The following is a 16,423-nucleotide window of genomic DNA, read 5'->3' as shown; positions in this document are numbered from 1 at the left end:
ATTAGGTCCCAGAGGCTCACGATAGTTGGGATCTTGCAGCATTTCGGAGAACAAAGCCGGTAGGGGCGCTAGTAAGCTACAGCATGCCGATCACCACGCCTATATGACACGGAGTCGATATATTGGCCATGTTGATCGGCGAGCATGATTTGCCCTTGCTCTATGCGGGAATGAGACGAATAATGATGTTTGGTAAATGGATCACATCTCAAACATGTACAACAGGGAAGAGCAAATTACATGGTACCTCACACGTATATTGTCATGCGGTGGGTTGACACTCACCCGGGCTGTTGAAGGGTAATAGCAGGTATCTGACAGCTTACTCAACATAAATAAATACTATTAGATACACACATGGGAGTTTTGTTTATAGAGCGAGATTCGGATTGGCAGTGTAAATCAATCGTGTGTGTATAAAGGTGGGGCACTCCGACGCCTCCTTTGATCAACTCAGCGCATAATATCAGTATTACGATAAATTCAATGAAAGGAAATCCGAGAGCCAATGAGTCTATGTAAATCGCTCCCAAAGCAACAGAACGATGGGATAGCGGTCATGGCTACACATTGACACGTGACCGAGTCCCTTTCGCAAGGCGCTCGATGTGTATCAAGCCCAGTCCCACCCACAACAAAGCCTAAATAGGTAGAAAGGAAAAGCTCAGCAGCATGTTTCACCGTGCTCTGAAGAGCTTATATCATTCTCACAGCGCTGATACGAGAGCAGTGCGTTGTGTCTTATACGTGTTTTTATGCATCACGGACCAGATAATCTTGTCGTGTTCAGCGGTGTTGGCGGATAATACGGGACTTTGTGTGCTGCAGTGCTAGCAACGTTCCTTATCTTCTTGTGGAAATAGTCTAGTCTACACATTCTGGAGTGTATTTTGTACATCTCAACTCCTTTAATGTATTGGCCAATTAAAGTCTATGCTCTTTGAACCGCCTTTAGCACATCAAGCATGTGCACAAACAACACCATCGAACGAATGTAAAAATACGGCGCTGGACATGACTTAAAAGTGGAACGAATGATTAAATAAACTCTAGTCATGAGCGTGGTATCCAAAAAGACAAGACGTGCCCTACGTCAATCTATATGCAAAAATAAAAGAAAGAAATCGAAGCTCTCATCATTGCCGGCGCCCCCATAGCCTGTAACTTCGCCAACTCCCAATACACCCTCCCTCTTCTCCACCAAATCCTCATGCCGCCCCATCTCCACAATCTTGCCCTGATCAAACACATAGATCAGATCCGCGTGTTGGATGGTGCTCAGACGATGCGCAATCGCAATAGTTGTGCGACCCTTGGCGGCGATATCGAGCGCGGCTTGGACGACGCGCTCGGACGTTGAGTCCAGGGCGGATGTAGCTTCGTCGAGGAGGAGAATTTTGGGGTTGCGCAGGAGGGCGCGAGCGATGGCGATGCGTTGGCGTTGGCCACCGGAGAGGAGGGCGCCTTTCGCACCGACGAGGGTGTTGAAGCCGTCGGGGAGGGACATCTAGGGTGTGTTAGTGGACGGCAATATTGGGTCAAGAGATGTGGCAGGCTTACAATGAATTCGTAGATGTTGGCGTCCTTAGTCGCTTGTACGACTGCTTCCTCAGACACGTCGTCTCTGTCGGCAAGGATGTTATCGCGAATTGTGCCGGTGTAGAGCGTGGTCTCTTGGCTGACGATGGCTAGTTGCGCACGGTAGTCTTGGAGGTTGTAATCTGTGAGTGGGACTTCGTCGACCAGGACTTGGCCACTTGTCGGATCGTAGAAGCGCTCAAGCATCTGCATGACAGTAGACTTGCCACTGCCACTGGCACCGACAAGAGCAATGAACTGTCCAGGCTCAGCGCGGATGCTGACACCACGCAAGACACGGTGGTCAGGCCGTCCAGGATATGTGAAGCGAACATCTTGTAGCTCTACCTTTCCTTCCAAGGTTTCAACTTTTCTGCCGTCCGTAGACCAATGATCGATCTTTGGGGATGCGGTTGACGAAAGATTTCAAAACCTTCGCGGCGTCACGTGCCTCGCCCATGTCGGGTGCGAACGAGAAGATAGCTCCAGCGGACTGTGCTCCGTTGATGATAGCCGAGTAGATGATGAAGAATTGCAGCACAGTGTACTGTCCAGAGAACAGCAAGCCACCACCGTACCAGAAGACGAGGGCAAAGATAAGCATGCTCAATCCTTGAGATGTCGCATACAATACACCGGAGACGTTCTGGAACTTGAAGTTGTCTCTCGCCTGGTCACCTAGCTTGCCGTGATATGCTGTGAGGAGATGCTTCTCGAGCGATAATGTTGCAACGGTGCGGATGGAAGAGGCAGCCTCACAAGCAAAAGACGCGGCTTCGTTGCTGCCCTTGGTACGCTTCTCCATACGAGTAAGTGCGTAGAAGCGGAAGTATCCGCAAGCCAGCATGAGGGGGATAGTTGCTGTGCAGACCAAGGCGAGCTTCCAGCCAAACGAACAACCCACGATGACGGCAACAATGATAGAGGACATGGCGCTGACAATCGTACCAAGAGTTGATCCACTAAGGCCCGCGAGACGATTCGCTTCCGAAGAGAGGAAGTTGGCAAGGGCTCCAGACGTGACCATGTCACCATCGTAGAACTCCATATCCTGGCGAAGCATGGCAGCGAAAGCACGCTGGCGAATGTTTCCAATCAAACGAGCCGAGCCCCGGGACAATGTCAACCCTTGCCCAAAGTAACAGCCAAAGATGACCAGGGCAAGCATGAAGAACATCCAGCACCAGAATCTGATGCCATGGCCACCCAGAGAGGTGCCGGGAGACAGAAGCGAGTTGACCGAGTTACCCAAGAAAATGGCTTGGATGGCAGGATTGCAGCCAGCGAGGAAGCTGAAAATGAGGCCGAGCGTCATAGTCAAGTGCTCGCCAGCGTTCATTTCCCAGCTAAACTTGATGAGCTCCCACGTGCCGTACTCCCTGTCTTTTTCGCTGTCTAGCTTCCTGGCAACATCGGACGGCGCAGAAGTGATGGTTCGAAGAAGGTCGGGTTTCTCAGGATCTGTGATACCAGCGCCCTTCTCGGGGTCGCCAAGGAGCGACTCGCGGTTGCCGTTGTTGAGCTTCGATGTGAGTTCTTGCGCTTTAACTAAGCTAGAGTAGACGCCGCTTTGCTTAATTAGGTCTCCGTGCGTGCCCTGCTCGACAATACGTCCCATGGCCATCACGACAATATTATCGGCCTTCTTGATCGTTGACAGTCGATGGGCGATGACGATGGTGGTTCGGCCCTCTGATGCGCGGTCAAGCGCCTCCTGGACAGCACTCTCGGACTTGGTATCTAGGGCAGCAGTAGCCTCATCAAGGAGCAGTATCTTCGGGTCGGATACGATAGCACGGGCAATCGCAATACGCTGCTTCTGTCCACCAGACAGCAGGTTGCCACGCTCTCCAACCTTTGTCTGGTATCCCTCGGGCAGTTCACTGATGAAGTCGTGTGCGTTCGCGGTGCGTGCAGCTTGTTCGATCATCTCCAACTTCTTCTCATCCGACGCATGAGCGTATTCGGTGTTGACTAGACCGTGTGCAATACACTCGAAAATGGTGACGCTGAATAGTACAGGCTCTTGACTCACAATAGCCATATGTTGCCTGAGCCATCGCAAATTCAGTGTCGTAATGTCCTTGCCGTCCAAAAAGACTTGACCCTCCATCGGCAGGTAAAAGCGTTCCAGAAGTCCTACTACGGTCGATTTGCCACTGCCAGAAGCGCCCACCAATGCTATCATCTTGCCCGCTGGTACCTGCAAATTGAAGTCCGTGAGCACGGTGGTATCTGGCCGGGAGGGATAGATATGCTTGATATCCTTGAATTCGATGTTGCCGACCAGAGACTCTGGGATTTCGCCCTCATCCGTTTCTGGGTCAATCGGTGACTTGCGCTCAATTGTGTTGAAGACCTTAGTAGCTGCTGCGGTCGCAGCCCCAAAAGCCTGGACGTGCGGCATGATATTTCCAAGGGAGAATCCGGCAATCATGGTCGCCATGATGACTGTAAGAATTTGCGAAACGCCCAATTCGCCATTATCCAAGAACTGTTTCCCTTGCCAGAAAGCTAACGCATACTGCAAGTTCAATATGCCCATCAAGCCTGCAATCATCATCGACAGCCAGAACTTCGCCTTAAAGTCGAATCGCGAAGCAGAGCCCAAGAGCGTCTTGTACTTCTGCTCCAGGCGATTCTGGGTACCATACGCAGCCACGTTACGCGCCGATGCCAGTACCTCTTCGGCCAAGGAAGCAGCAGTGGCGTATTGATCGATCGAAACTGTCTGACTTTTCTTCATGAAAGCGCCGCATACACCCATGATCATGAACAAGGCGATTGTTATGGAAATCATAATCCCGGCAAGCTTGGGTGAGCGGACGAAACCAACGATGATAGCGGTGATGAAACCTGATACTCCGGCAATGAAGAGTCCAATCTTTTGCCCAATACCATCCTGAACCAAGTTCATGTCGGAGCTGATGCGAGTGGTAACTTCTCCAGATCCAAGAAAGTCGAAGAACGCGATATTTTGGCGAAAAATGGCGCGTAGGTATAGCTCTCGGATCTGCTGAGTTATACGTTCTCCCGTGTACGAGAAGGCAACAATACTGATCCATGATGTGAAAAAGGAGGCGATACCTGATTGCAATTAGTTTAGACTTCTGGGGCATGATGGAAAGCTTACCAAGATAAACAAAATAAAGTGTGAGCTCGTTGATTCGCTTTTGGAATTCTTGAATAGCAACAGCGTCGACAGAGAAACTTGTAAAGCTACCCGCGAAGTTTCCATACACAACCTATTGCGAAAAGTCAGTCATGCCGAGGAGATTAAAGTTTCGATGCCAAGGATGTGTATGATCTCTGATAAATCTCTGAAGGGCAGAATTGCAAAAGATGCAACTTGATTTATTCAAACCATCGAGTTAAGCACAGTAGAAAAGGGAAATTTACCGTCATCAGAGGCATTACAGCTCCTGCCGCAATCGAGGCAATAACCGCGATAACCATAATGATAAACTCGTTTCTAGTCGCATACCGAAACAGCGCAAAGTATCCGACCGTCAACTTCGGCGCCTCAATCTGCCTCTCGATGATTTCCCTCTCTTGCTCGTTCAGCCCCGCCAGAGGAGGCTTGACCTCTTCGCCCTGCACACCATGTTTCTCATCGATCGCCACATTCGACGACGAAGCAGGCGATGATGTCGTCATTGTCGCAAAAAGTTCTTTCAGGCTCAGGTGCAGAGCATATCTTGTCGGGGGTCTTCTTGCGTGGTATTCGAAAAGGACGAAGTTGAACCTGACAAGGGATGGCAAAGTACAGGAGACCAGACAACTAATCTCGCGATCTCTGGAGGATGCGCTTGCCTCGGCGCCACCAGCTCGGAAAGCTGGCCAGATGCGTCAGGGATGCCGAGTCGGCGTATTCGAGTCCGGTGGGCAAGCGAAGCGCTCGCTAAACCCAAGGCGGGATCGAAGGCCGTCAAGCTTCTCAGTGCCGCTTCCACGGGTGGGTCGGAGTACTTCGTAGGGAGACGTGTTTCTGTATACGCGTATACGATGGCCAATGGTGGCAAGTGGTAGTGTAATCGACGCGAGGCGTTGAAGTCGGATGTTTTCTTGTGACGCACTCACAGGACCAGTTGTCCTTTAACCTTGTGGCGTCGCCCTATTCAGAGAGATGTGCGACAGCCAAAGCGAGCTCCGCGGGTGCAAGCGAATGCGAAATGAAGTCCTCCACCTGATAATGAATCATGGCCACCAGAGTAAACGCCCGTCATCTTAAGTAAATGGTCAGACCGCGACATTATGTGTCTGCCTGAAGCTGGACATGCGCTACTCGGGCCCGACACCGACGATTCCCTCCAATCCAGCTTAGGATGTGAGACTGCATGCAAAATACGAGAGCCCGAACTTGTAAAGTCCGAGTTGGTGGTGGAGCGCAAAGCCCAGTCGGCGATCGGGGAAGAGAAAGACCCGACGGCTCTCAATCTATGCAGGACGCGCCCAATGAGCCTCTATCGTCCAATGCGCCTCCCATGTTCGTCCGATATTGCTGTCCGTATGGTTTTCTTGATGATACGCGTATGCACAGGTGCCTGAGCAGCTACCGTTGCCAGCACCGTAGGCAGCAGCGTTTTGCGAGGATGCTTGGCTGGTGAGGCGAAGGCTTATCCTCGCGTCGATGAAGCTTGACGCGGAAGTGGAAATCATCCGATCAAACGGTAGGGAGTAATGCGCTTTCGAATCCCGTGCTTGTGCAGTCATAGCGACGATGCTGCACTGGGTTCGTTCTGATCGGTGACAGCATAGATGGTAGATGTATTGCGAGCAGATGTCCAGATCGGGCAAGCGCTTCGGCGGCTGACACGACAACAGTGTGGTGAAGAGGTTTGTTCAGCGTCGTTGGAGTTGCAGTCAAAAGGTTGGTAGCGAGAGTTGTCAGATCAAGAAGCGGCGAACAGCCAAACGTCAACTTAAGTTCGTTCCTACCTTTCCTAGTACGATATCACACTAACCCGCCCAGACATGACCTCTCGTAAGACGAAGACGGGGCCTTCTCTACACTGACATGCTACAACTCAAAGTTTCCCTAGAACACTTTTCATCACGATAAAGCAGAACTCTAGGTGAAGTATGGTGAGATCTCTTTTTTCTTCCATACACCTCTACCCTACAAATACTTCTCCATCAACTCCCCCACCCTCTTTAAATCAATCGCCTCAACCGTGCTCCCATTCCCACTCATCGTCTCCGCCATACAAACCGCATTCAAAATCGCCTCCTCGACGCAATCCCCCGCCGCCTCCAACAGCCCATTCAGCGTCTCGTCAAGCACATGTTCCACACTCTGCGTCACTGGCACAAACGTATCCGCATCCTCCGGCACCGTGACCCCATTCCCCGTCGAAAACGCCAGAAAGATGTCGCCCGACGAATTACTTCCCCAGCCGCCCACGCGACTGAGGCCGTTTGTCGCGCGCTTGGCCAGGCGCTGGAGTTGCGAGGGGAGCAAAGGTGCATCAGTAGCAAGGACCACAATAATGCTGCCATCTTTTTTGTCCTTGGCTTCGCGGATTTTGAACAGGCGTTGCCATTGCGCCTGGACGACGGGGTCTTGCGGGTTCGCTTGGTATTTCGCCCACTGCTCTTCAAAAATCAGCCGGCCGATGGGCGCGTCGGCGATGCGAAAGCAGTCCATTTTGCCGTAGTTGGCTTGCACGAGCGCGGCAATTGTGTATTCTTTTCCGGGTGAGGAGGGGATCAGGCGGGACGAGGAGCCCGTACCGCCTTTGAACCATGAGCATATCATGCCGGTGCCGCCGCCCGTGTTGCCCTCAGGCACGGGGGCGGAGGACGCGGTATCGATGCCGTCGACGATGTGCTGGGGTGTGACTGCGAATTTGGTCACATCGTGCAGGAAGCCGTCAAATGTCTCGGCGACGACGGGGAGCAGGAACCAGTTTGCTTTGCCGTCTGGGGCGCAGTAGTCGCGGACGGCGCTCTCGTAGACACCGTTGTAGGCGGATCCTACGCCGAAGCTGCCGGTGATGATGATGGGGCTGTTTAGCAGGCCGGTCTCGTTGATCCAGTGGGAGCCAGTCATTTCACCCGAGCCATTGAAGCTGAAGAGTCCCGCGAAGGAGCCGGTGTTGAACCAGTCTTTGCGGGGGAGGATGGTGGTTACGCCAGTATTGATGTCGCCTTCTTTCGCGTTGGGGTAGGCTGGTGAGGAGTGGATTGATTGTGTTGAGACCAGGACACCAGGAACATCAGTTAAGCTGTTCTTGGGTCCTGTCTTGTAGCGGCCGAGATAAACGGTTGGAAGAACCTCTCGCAACCGCTTGCGCTCTGATGAAGATGAGGGAGCAGATGCAGAAGACATTGTAGTAGAAGACAAGTGTTGGAGAGAGGAATGTGAGGGTGATGAAATATGGAATTGATGCCTGGGAACCTGATTGTACTTATACAGCTTTTTTGCATCCGCACTTGTACGGTCGGAATTCGGAAAGCAGAAGCCTGTGGTGTTGACGCCCTTTCTGCTTACCATCTACCCCGCTGAACTAGCATCTTGCGTACTGGCGTTCGATCCACAATCATGACAAGCCGCATTCAGAAGGTCCCGTCCAGCGAGAGTCATACTTGCATCCCATGATTCGTGTAAGGGGTGCATGCTGTGAATGTTGAGTGATACCTGCGGCTGGTACGTTCGCATTGAGATTGTATGAAGTGGCGGAGTCATCATGGGAGGTAGAGGGAGTCAGAGGGAGTCAGAGCAACCCCGCTTGTGGTGGATAAGCTCAAAGACTAAGCAATGGCTTCTCCTTTTTTGAACTAGTCGTTCTTTATTAACTGGTTCAGTATCCCTACCGATCATCTCTTTACACCTTTGGCACGGCCCACTCAATAATGTACACGATATCTTGATGCTCCACATTGTTGTACAACTCAACCCTGCCGTCTAAGCCTCGCAAAATTCTGCTGATCTGCAGGTCTATCAGGATCCCAGCCCACAAGACAATTCACCGTCTCCGCGCCCTCTCCCGGATCATTGATGCGTGAACCACTCGGCATGCGGAACTTGCCTGTCAACTTGACATACGCATCCAACGCATCCACCATCGTCTTGCCCATAGCCAACGCCTTCTCCGCCCTCGAATGCGCATAGAATGTCAGAAACTCAAGCGCTTCGTCGTGCATCCCATTCGTGACGAGTGTCTGCGCACTCTTCTGCACCCACTCCACATCGCTGAAGGACGCATTCTCAAATCCATGCAGCATATCCCTCACGATATGTAAATACTTATCCGGATCCGAGCACGTGTAGTACAACACCTGTTTGAAAATCCTCCCCGCAAAGTGCGTCGCCTCCTGGAACTGGAAATCCGTGTCCAAAAACGTCGACGCCGCGTCCTTCGTCAAGTAGCGATGCTGGCCGTACTCAGGCGGCACAGATGTGACGCCCAACCACCACGGATTGAATGGCGCGGTCACGGAACCCGTGGGCGCAACCCAGATGCGGATCAGGTCGGGGTGCATGTCTGGGTAGAGGGAGACGACTTGTCCGTAGCCTGCTTCGTCGTCTGAGATGCGGAAGTCGCGGACGCGCTCGATGAGGTCTTGTTCCGTGACTGGGGCCATTGCACGCGTAGCGTCCTCGAGGGCGGCTTGGGACATGTATTTGAAGCCGCCGTTTCGCGCGGTGTAGTTTCCGCCTTGGACGCCGTATGCATTGAAGATGTTGAACGGCTGCGTGCCGTTGGGGTTCCACCAGCCTTGCTCGATTGCGAAAGAGACAATATTGGGAGAGCCCATGTAATCCGAGCTGTTGGCGAAGTCCACGGGGAAATCCTCGATGTAGCCTGGATACAGTACGCGAATGTCGTCGTCACCGAGGCGCTCAGCAGCCCAGAGATTCTTGCCCCCGGACATTTCCCAGACTACCCATCCCTCGTTGGCGTCTGCGATGAGATGCGAATTTCCACCGTAGTCGGCATATCCATGTTCAGCGATCATCTGGCCAATGATTTCGACGCCTTGACGGGCAGTGCTCGCGCGCTCGAGGACGACGCGCGCAAGGTCGGAGTACTGCAGTCCTGTCTGGGGAATCGGCGTCATATAGATCAAATCATCTCTGTTCTGCGCCCAAACATCGCGTACGGCAACGCCCTTCTCGTTGACACCACCATTGGTCAGGGGCGCCGGGAAGCCTTCGAAGTCGGAGTATTCCATGGACAGATAGCGGAAGGTATGCGCTGCTTGCGAGATGTTGATCAGCTTGCCAGGCATCACGGCGTCCTCTGTGACGCCGACAGTGATTGTGGCATTTGGTGGATGGTCCTTTGCTGGGAAGATCTCAAGCCAATGCGAAGATACTTCCTCGCCTGTTCCCCCGACCATGACGCTGCCATCGTGAGTGAGCGATTTGCCAACGTAAAATGCATAGCTTGCCGAACAGACGCGCACATAGCATAGCAACGCCGCTGTGAGGGTCTGTGAAGCCTTCATTTTGAGGACGCGATCAGAGGCTCAAGGGAGAGAAATTTGCTTCGATTCATTTTACCCAGATCTTATACTTCTTGGAAATGACGTCCGAGCTGACTTCAAAAGTGGGGTCGTTGATAGGTATCCGCGCCGAATTCGGGGTATTGAAGGACCGATGTCATGAAAATGAAAGTCAAGGTGTTCAAGACGCAAATTGAAGCATGGTGTTCTTGAGCAGAAAGAGAATTGTTGTGATCATTTTGACGCCGGGTTGAGGGGGCCTGTTTGGCCTGTCTGGTGACGATCGCCAACACCATAGCCCTAGAGTGCCGAGAATTTCGCACAAAGTCTCTTAGCTGCCAACAGACTCTATCTGAACTATTCCGCGCGTGCGGTTCTTGTGTTGTCTAAATATTGCCCTCCAAGGTCTGATCCAGAACGCCAGAAATGCACCTGTGTGTATGGCGGCGCATGTAGCCACAGTACTGAAGTCGCCCTGGGTATCATTTATTACTCCTCCATGTTTCTGATCGCACGCGCACGCGCACTTAGTCGTCGTCCTCGATGACTAAACCAATCTCCTCGACGTTCTTGACCTCTCCGCCATCATTGTTGGCAGCATCATCCTCGTCAGCCTTAGTAGCTGTGCCATTCGCACGAGGCGCAAGTTTCTTCTTCCCGCTGTCCTCGGCAGCTGGTGTGCCTTCCTTCTCGCTTCCGTCGCCCTTCTTACCTTGCTTCGCTCTTTCCTTCCTGAGCCGCGCCTTCTCGCGCTTCAGCCGATTCTTCTCCGTCTTTTCGCGGTCCTTCTTCTCCAGCTCTTCTCGTCGCTCCCTAGCCGACTTTTCTTCCTCTTCTTGTTTCACCTCCTCATCCATCATGCGCAGCCTCTCGTACTCGCGCCGCCGGCTGGCTTTGTAGACATGGAACTCGCCTGAGCCAGCACCTGCGCTTGATCCTTGGACGTTTGCGACAATCTCTGGAGGCGCGGAGAGTGGCTTGCCGAGCGCCGACGAAGGGAAGTTGATGTCGCGGTCAGGCTTCGCGAAAAGGGCTTCGACTTGTGAAGCTTGCGCATCACGTGGTGTGAGGGCGCGCTTCTTGGTAGGCCGCTTTGAGCGCGGGTCGGCCGACGTGGGTATTGATTCGGGGATAGGTTCTGACATTGGGGTGGTGAGGGAGTGGTGTTGCGACTGGGGGTGCGGGTGCCTGAAAGGCCGAAGGGGGGTGACGCGCAAGTTGTCTGGCGAGTGCTCGGAGGCAGCGAGGACGATGGCGGCAATGCGATGGTGACGGTGAAGGTGTCAAGTAGTCGATAGGAGGCGGAAGATGGTGTTAGGGACCAAGCGTTTGTGAGGGATGACGCGCGCAGGCCTGGAACTTTTTGCGCGCGCGCCGGGTGATGGGCAACAGCGGGGCAAACAAGCCACTCGCGCATTGGCAGCGAAGTCGCCGCTGCAGGGCTGCGCTGTCCCGCCTCAGCTGCCAGAACTTGAAACAGCTATCGCACTTGCTTGGCCTGCCAATTTTGCTGTTCTTTAGCGGTAGCATTGCTTGACTCTCTGTATTCTCTTCTCCATAGACATCCTGAATACCTGCATCCAATTCCTTTCCCTACTTGCGCGCCCGACGCTACAACATGGGGAAACCCCGCGTATGTTGGTGCAACTCGCCCGCGTGGCACAGCTAACAGCAGAGGCAGATGATAATATTGGTCCGCCATGCCCAGTCCGAGGGAAACAAGAACCGCGACATTCACCAGTTCATACCTGACCACCGCGTGAAACTGACCCCGCATGGCGTCACCCAGGTATGCTTGCTGTCACCGAACCTCGCCGATAAGGGCAAAAATTGACTGAAGGATATCAGGCCGAAGAAGCAGGCCGACAGCTCCGCTCCATGCTGAAGCCCGACGATACCATCCAGTTCTTCACGTCTCCCTACCGTCGAACACGTGAAACCACCGAGGGCATACTGCGAACTCTCACCGGCGATGATCCGGCACCCTCCCCCTTCCACCGAAACAAGATCAAGGTCTTCGAGGAGCCGCGTCTACGCGAGCAGGATTTCGGAAACTTCCAGCCATGTTCAGCAGAAATGGAGCGCATGTGGCAGGAGAGGGCCGACTACGGCCACTTCTTCTACCGCATACCGGACGGCGAGAGTGCTGCCGATGCATACGACCGAGTCAGTGGCTTCAACGAGAGCTTGTGGAGACAATTCGGTGACGAGGACTTCCCCAGCGTGTGCGTGCTGGTCACGCATGGCTTGATGACGAGAGTCTTCCTCATGAAATGGTGAGCAACACGGCTGGCACAGCATGCTACGGAACACTGACCCCTGCAGGTACCACTGGTCCGTCGAGTACTTTGAAGATCTCCGCAATGTCAACCACTGCGAATTTATGATTATGAAGCGAAGTGAAAACAACGGCAAATTCATTCTACAAAATGAGCTGCGAACCTGGTCTGAGCTGAAGCGACGCACAGCCGCCAACGGACCTTCTAGCACAACAACCACGCCAATCAGACCGACGCCAGTCAGTGCAGGGCAACTGAACTCCTCGCCAACAATACCAGTGCGAAGATGGGGTGGGTGCGTCAATGGCTGCAACCACGACCGCCAGAACTGGCCAAAGAGACCAATGCGCAAGAACACTATGGAGTACCTCGGTGGGAAGGAGCACCAGCTGCCACCGCCAGCATCATCGTTGGAGCCGTTAGAGAGCGAGCAGGAGGATCACCCTGCTCCCGCGCAAGATAGCACTCCAATCATCGAAGAGCCTTCTCCAGCGAAGCTGTTGAGGAAGCAGAGCACCAAGGCTACACACCATCTCGATCTACCGCCAACACCTGCATCACCCAACGACGCCTCCAACGATGCATCGAGCAGCGAGCAAGAAGAACCTGCTACATCCGTACCACGCAATCACCAGCATCCGATACCACGAACCGCAGCCATTGTGCGACACCTACAGCCCCCTCAGCGGAGCACGGAGGGCTTCTCTGATGATTCCGACTACTTCCCTGGCATGCAACATCTCCACACACACAGATCTAAACTGCGCGCATCTTCAAAGCAACGCCAAGAATCAAAGGAGCGCAAACTCGCTCGAAGACAGACGGAACAGAGCTGGAAGGAAGAAAGCGGCATGTGCAATGGCGCCAAGACTGATAGATTGGGAGACAACGATGGAACAAGCGACGATGCAGCACTTCCGACAGGAGAAACGAAGAGCATGGAAGGACCGATCCTAAAGGAAGCTCTCAAGGGGGATATGGTCGTTGAGCAAAGTGAAGAGGAGAGGGAGAGGAGTGACGAGGAGTTGCAGGCTGAGAAGAAGCTTGGGGAGGCCGAAATCGAGAAGATGCAGGATGCAGAGAGGAAGAACTTTAGCGATGTGTACTGAGCAGCTATACCATAGACGTATGACACTTTCCACAACTCAGGGTGCGTGCCTCCTTACTACTGACAGTACTGCTCATGTTGCAGTCGCTCCTTCCGCAGCACATCGCAGCAGCACTTGCCGTCATCACGCAATCTTATCAATCTCGCGCCATCGATCAACATCTTACAGCGTGCATCCTCGACCAATCTATACCAGAACGATCGACATTACCCCATGCATGTGTGGAGCCGGTTGATATTGCAAAAATGCTGTGTACGCAGCCAATTGCCGGAAAATTCGGCGGTATTGCTCACGGCAATTCGTGACATCACCCCAACCTTATCACAACGACATATCGCCTCCTACAGCACGCAGCTCTTTCGGTCCTATTGTGCTTTCAAAATTGGTCGCTTGTGCTGCCGTTACACAGAGTCTGGAGCGGATGCGGTGCGACAGCACGTTTCGGAGTGAAGGCGCTGGGTGTTCTCCTTCGTCAATGCTTGCATGGTGCTATGGCTGACACACAACGTACCAGGATGGAAATACCGAGCCGCTGCACACTTATGGATACCCACAATGGCCAACGAATACGCCATGTTTGTCTACGATGAGGAAGTCCGCTTCTTATACAGCGGAAGAGTCATTCATGCATACTGTCGATCTTCGACGGACTCCATGTGGTGTGAATACCCAATTCACAACCGTCGCGGAACGCTCAACCTGGTTTTATCTGTTCCCATAAGGTCAGCGATCGGTAGAAACGTGGCTAAAGTCATCTATCATTCAAGCTGCTCGGGCCAGTACCTGTAGATCTCCATGTTCCCAACAGCACGGATCTCGTTTCAAGTTGCCTGCGCTCAGGCTGCACAGGCCGTTACGTACAACCTCAACATACTTTGGCGCACATCAGCGGCCCTTTACGGTTACATCCGCATACCCCAAAATTGATCAACATTGCAGCGGCTGGGGGTACGGGCGCAAGCTCACCGCCATCGGGCAATTGATATGGCTGTGTTTCAATGATAAGCATCTTTACTTGGCAATGAGCATTCTCCGCTGCCCAGGGAAGCTTGAAGACGTGGACTACGTGGCTGACGTACTACCGGTAGACGAGCCTTCAATCTCGCCCACCCTTGGAATCTGTTGTTGAGTTGCGTCATTCTCTCGCCACGGTCAATCTCGTCCACCCATCGGAGGCATGGCAAGATCTTCTTCTCTGCGATTTGTACATGTCCGTCGTGCCACGACGCTGCGAGGCGATATTGAGCCTCATCTAATCCGACCGGAATATTGCGAATCTTCCGACAAGGTTTGGGAATTACCGTGCCGTGCTGGGTGACCAGGGATGATGTTCTAGATGGGTGTGGAAGATGGAGTGTGAGATGGACTCAGTATAAGAACTGGCCAGACTCGACGCAAAGGAGATATCATCATCCAACTACAACTTCATATATTCTTCAATACACTCCTTCTTTCAAACCACAGTCAATTCACCTTCCATTCTCCAACATGAAGCTCGCTTGCATCGCCCTCTTCGCCATCGGGTCCGTCTCTCCTGCATCTCCCACCTAAACACTACTGATACCTTCCAGCGCCATCGCCGCCCCTGTCGTCGAGCGTCAGGCTCCTGGCGGAGCCCCTCCATTCCCCGTCCCTAGCGGAGGTTTCCCTGGTGGATTCCGTAAGTTTCTCTACCTCCCCCTTTTGACAAGTTTACTGACACGAACACAGCCGCTCCCACTGGCGGATTCCCAGGCGGCCCAGGCGGCCCCGGCGGCTTCCGTACGTCCCTCCACTCTCTCTCTCTCTCTCTTTCCAACAAGCTCACTAACACCAAACAGCTGCCCCCACTGGCGGTTTCCCAGGCGGATTCCCAGGCGGCCCAGGTGGCCCCGGTGGCTTCCGTAAGTCCATCCATTGCCTCTCACGTCCCGGATTCTCACTAACACCACGCAGCTGCTCCCACCGGTGGACTCCCAGGCGGCCCAGGCGGCCCAGGTGGCCCCGGTGGCTTCCCCAGCTTCCCCGCCCCAACCCCACCGGCCGGAAACTAGAACGTTTCGCGGAGACAAATCGTGAGTCGGCAATTTCTTCCACTCATTCTTGGAGACGTGGACTGACTTGTGCGAAAGATCTGTCCTTGCTCCCCCCTAACTCAGCCACTTCAAATTGTAAATATTGGCTTCTTGACATTTTTGGGAGCATTGATGGGATTGTGATTCGTGGGGTGGTTCGCTTCTTAAGGGAATTTTTGTATATACTTTGACCAGATATATATAAACAATCACCGGTTTTATCATCGATTTGGAATTGTTCAGTGTGTTGTGTTTTGACAACTGAGAGTGTTGTTTGCTCTCAACTACTTATAATGTGCGTGTGGAAGCTTTTCATGATACTTTGTCCGGCTCGCAAATTCTTTGGCGCCCAATTCCATATTCTGTTTCGACCCCGTTGTTATCTGTTCGAGAGCCCCAGCATAGAGCCTTGTTACACGGACAGTTGGGCTTGAAGCGTGGTATCCTACCAGAAGGCGCTGTTTATCAATGGTGTACGTTGAACTTGCCTTTGATCCTGAGGTGTGGGCTCGTATGAGAAAGCTCTTATTGTCAATGACGTACGTTGCACTCGCCAAAACATCCTATGCTTTACTTATCCTTTCATAGCAGTGGCGCAAGCTCTCTTATATTGCTGAGCAATGAGACGAACTTAAACGCTGCACCAGTTTCAGATATCGACAAGTAAGCTATGACACGCCCTTGATAAGCAATTACATTTCTGCGCATTACTGATGTCTTATAATGTCGCGTCCAGGCAATCGGCAGGTGTGGAACTGCCACCGGAACTACGGGCAGAGATCTTCGGACACGTCAATGACCCATTCGATCTCTGAGTGAATTGCCGCAGCCTCTCTGATACCGCAAAAGAGTGAGGCGGAGCGCATCTTCCGTTCAAAATTTCTCCCGTTGTTGGAGATGAAATGGATCCTCAAGACCGAGGAGATCAAATACTTCGGTCTTTTGGCATGAT

At 52.9% G+C, this 16,423-nt stretch overlaps 9 protein-coding genes across 9 annotated transcripts; 4 read left to right on the top strand and 5 right to left on the bottom strand.

Moving 5' to 3' along the window:
• Positions 1 to 1,093: 1,093 nt before the first annotated feature.
• SNOG_05636 (hypothetical protein) lies at positions 1,094 to 5,235 on the bottom strand (the record flags this gene model as incomplete). The annotated part of the gene is made up of 5 exons (XM_001795983.1): positions 1,094 to 1,507; positions 1,561 to 1,926; positions 1,967 to 4,665; positions 4,712 to 4,788; positions 5,063 to 5,235. 5 exons carry the CDS (start codon positions 5,233 to 5,235, stop codon positions 1,094 to 1,096), a joined length of 3,729 nt encoding a protein of 1,242 aa, XP_001796035.1.
• Positions 5,236 to 6,041: 806 nt separating this feature from the next.
• On the bottom strand, positions 6,042 to 6,291 carry SNOG_05635 (hypothetical protein; the record flags this gene model as incomplete). The annotated part of the gene is made up of 2 exons (XM_001795982.1): positions 6,042 to 6,079; positions 6,135 to 6,291. The coding sequence occupies 2 exons, from the start codon at positions 6,289 to 6,291 to the stop codon at positions 6,042 to 6,044; spliced, it is 195 nt and encodes a 64-aa protein (XP_001796034.1).
• Positions 6,292 to 6,697: 406 nt separating this feature from the next.
• Positions 6,698 to 7,909, bottom strand: SNOG_05634 (hypothetical protein; the record flags this gene model as incomplete). Its single annotated transcript, XM_001795981.1, has 1 exon — positions 6,698 to 7,909. The coding sequence occupies one exon, from the start codon at positions 7,907 to 7,909 to the stop codon at positions 6,698 to 6,700; it is 1,212 nt and encodes a 403-aa protein (XP_001796033.1).
• Positions 7,910 to 8,405: 496 nt separating this feature from the next.
• On the bottom strand, positions 8,406 to 10,032 carry SNOG_05633 (hypothetical protein; the record flags this gene model as incomplete). Its single annotated transcript, XM_001795980.1, has 2 exons — positions 8,406 to 8,510; positions 8,551 to 10,032. 2 exons carry the CDS (start codon positions 10,030 to 10,032, stop codon positions 8,406 to 8,408), a joined length of 1,587 nt encoding a protein of 528 aa, XP_001796032.1.
• A 524-nt stretch (positions 10,033 to 10,556) lies between these two features.
• SNOG_05632 (hypothetical protein) lies at positions 10,557 to 11,174 on the bottom strand (the record flags this gene model as incomplete). Its single annotated transcript, XM_001795979.1, has 1 exon — positions 10,557 to 11,174. The coding sequence occupies one exon, from the start codon at positions 11,172 to 11,174 to the stop codon at positions 10,557 to 10,559; it is 618 nt and encodes a 205-aa protein (XP_001796031.1).
• Positions 11,175 to 11,647: 473 nt separating this feature from the next.
• On the top strand, positions 11,648 to 13,417 carry SNOG_05631 (hypothetical protein; the record flags this gene model as incomplete). The annotated part of the gene is made up of 4 exons (XM_001795978.1): positions 11,648 to 11,662; positions 11,711 to 11,818; positions 11,878 to 12,305; positions 12,355 to 13,417. The coding sequence occupies 4 exons, from the start codon at positions 11,648 to 11,650 to the stop codon at positions 13,415 to 13,417; spliced, it is 1,614 nt and encodes a 537-aa protein (XP_001796030.1).
• A 555-nt stretch (positions 13,418 to 13,972) lies between these two features.
• SNOG_05630 (hypothetical protein) lies at positions 13,973 to 14,400 on the top strand (the record flags this gene model as incomplete). The annotated part of the gene is made up of 2 exons (XM_001795977.1): positions 13,973 to 14,139; positions 14,169 to 14,400. 2 exons carry the CDS (start codon positions 13,973 to 13,975, stop codon positions 14,398 to 14,400), a joined length of 399 nt encoding a protein of 132 aa, XP_001796029.1.
• Positions 14,401 to 14,905: 505 nt separating this feature from the next.
• On the top strand, positions 14,906 to 15,450 carry SNOG_05629 (hypothetical protein; the record flags this gene model as incomplete). Its single annotated transcript, XM_001795976.1, has 5 exons — positions 14,906 to 14,940; positions 14,989 to 15,077; positions 15,128 to 15,178; positions 15,238 to 15,300; positions 15,353 to 15,450. 5 exons carry the CDS (start codon positions 14,906 to 14,908, stop codon positions 15,448 to 15,450), a joined length of 336 nt encoding a protein of 111 aa, XP_001796028.1.
• A 744-nt stretch (positions 15,451 to 16,194) lies between these two features.
• Positions 16,195 to 16,422, top strand: SNOG_05628 (hypothetical protein; the record flags this gene model as incomplete). Its single annotated transcript, XM_001795975.1, has 2 exons — positions 16,195 to 16,218; positions 16,321 to 16,422. The coding sequence occupies 2 exons, from the start codon at positions 16,195 to 16,197 to the stop codon at positions 16,420 to 16,422; spliced, it is 126 nt and encodes a 41-aa protein (XP_001796027.1).
• Position 16,423: the final 1 nt, after the last annotated feature.

Source organism: Parastagonospora nodorum (genome assembly GCF_000146915.1).
Source record: "Parastagonospora nodorum SN15 chromosome Unknown scaffold_8, whole genome shotgun sequence".
Lineage (NCBI taxonomy): Eukaryota > Fungi > Ascomycota > Dothideomycetes > Pleosporales > Phaeosphaeriaceae > Parastagonospora > Parastagonospora nodorum.
The sequence above is the reverse complement of the archived record's forward strand: the minus strand, read 5'-3'. Positions and strand labels throughout refer to the sequence as shown.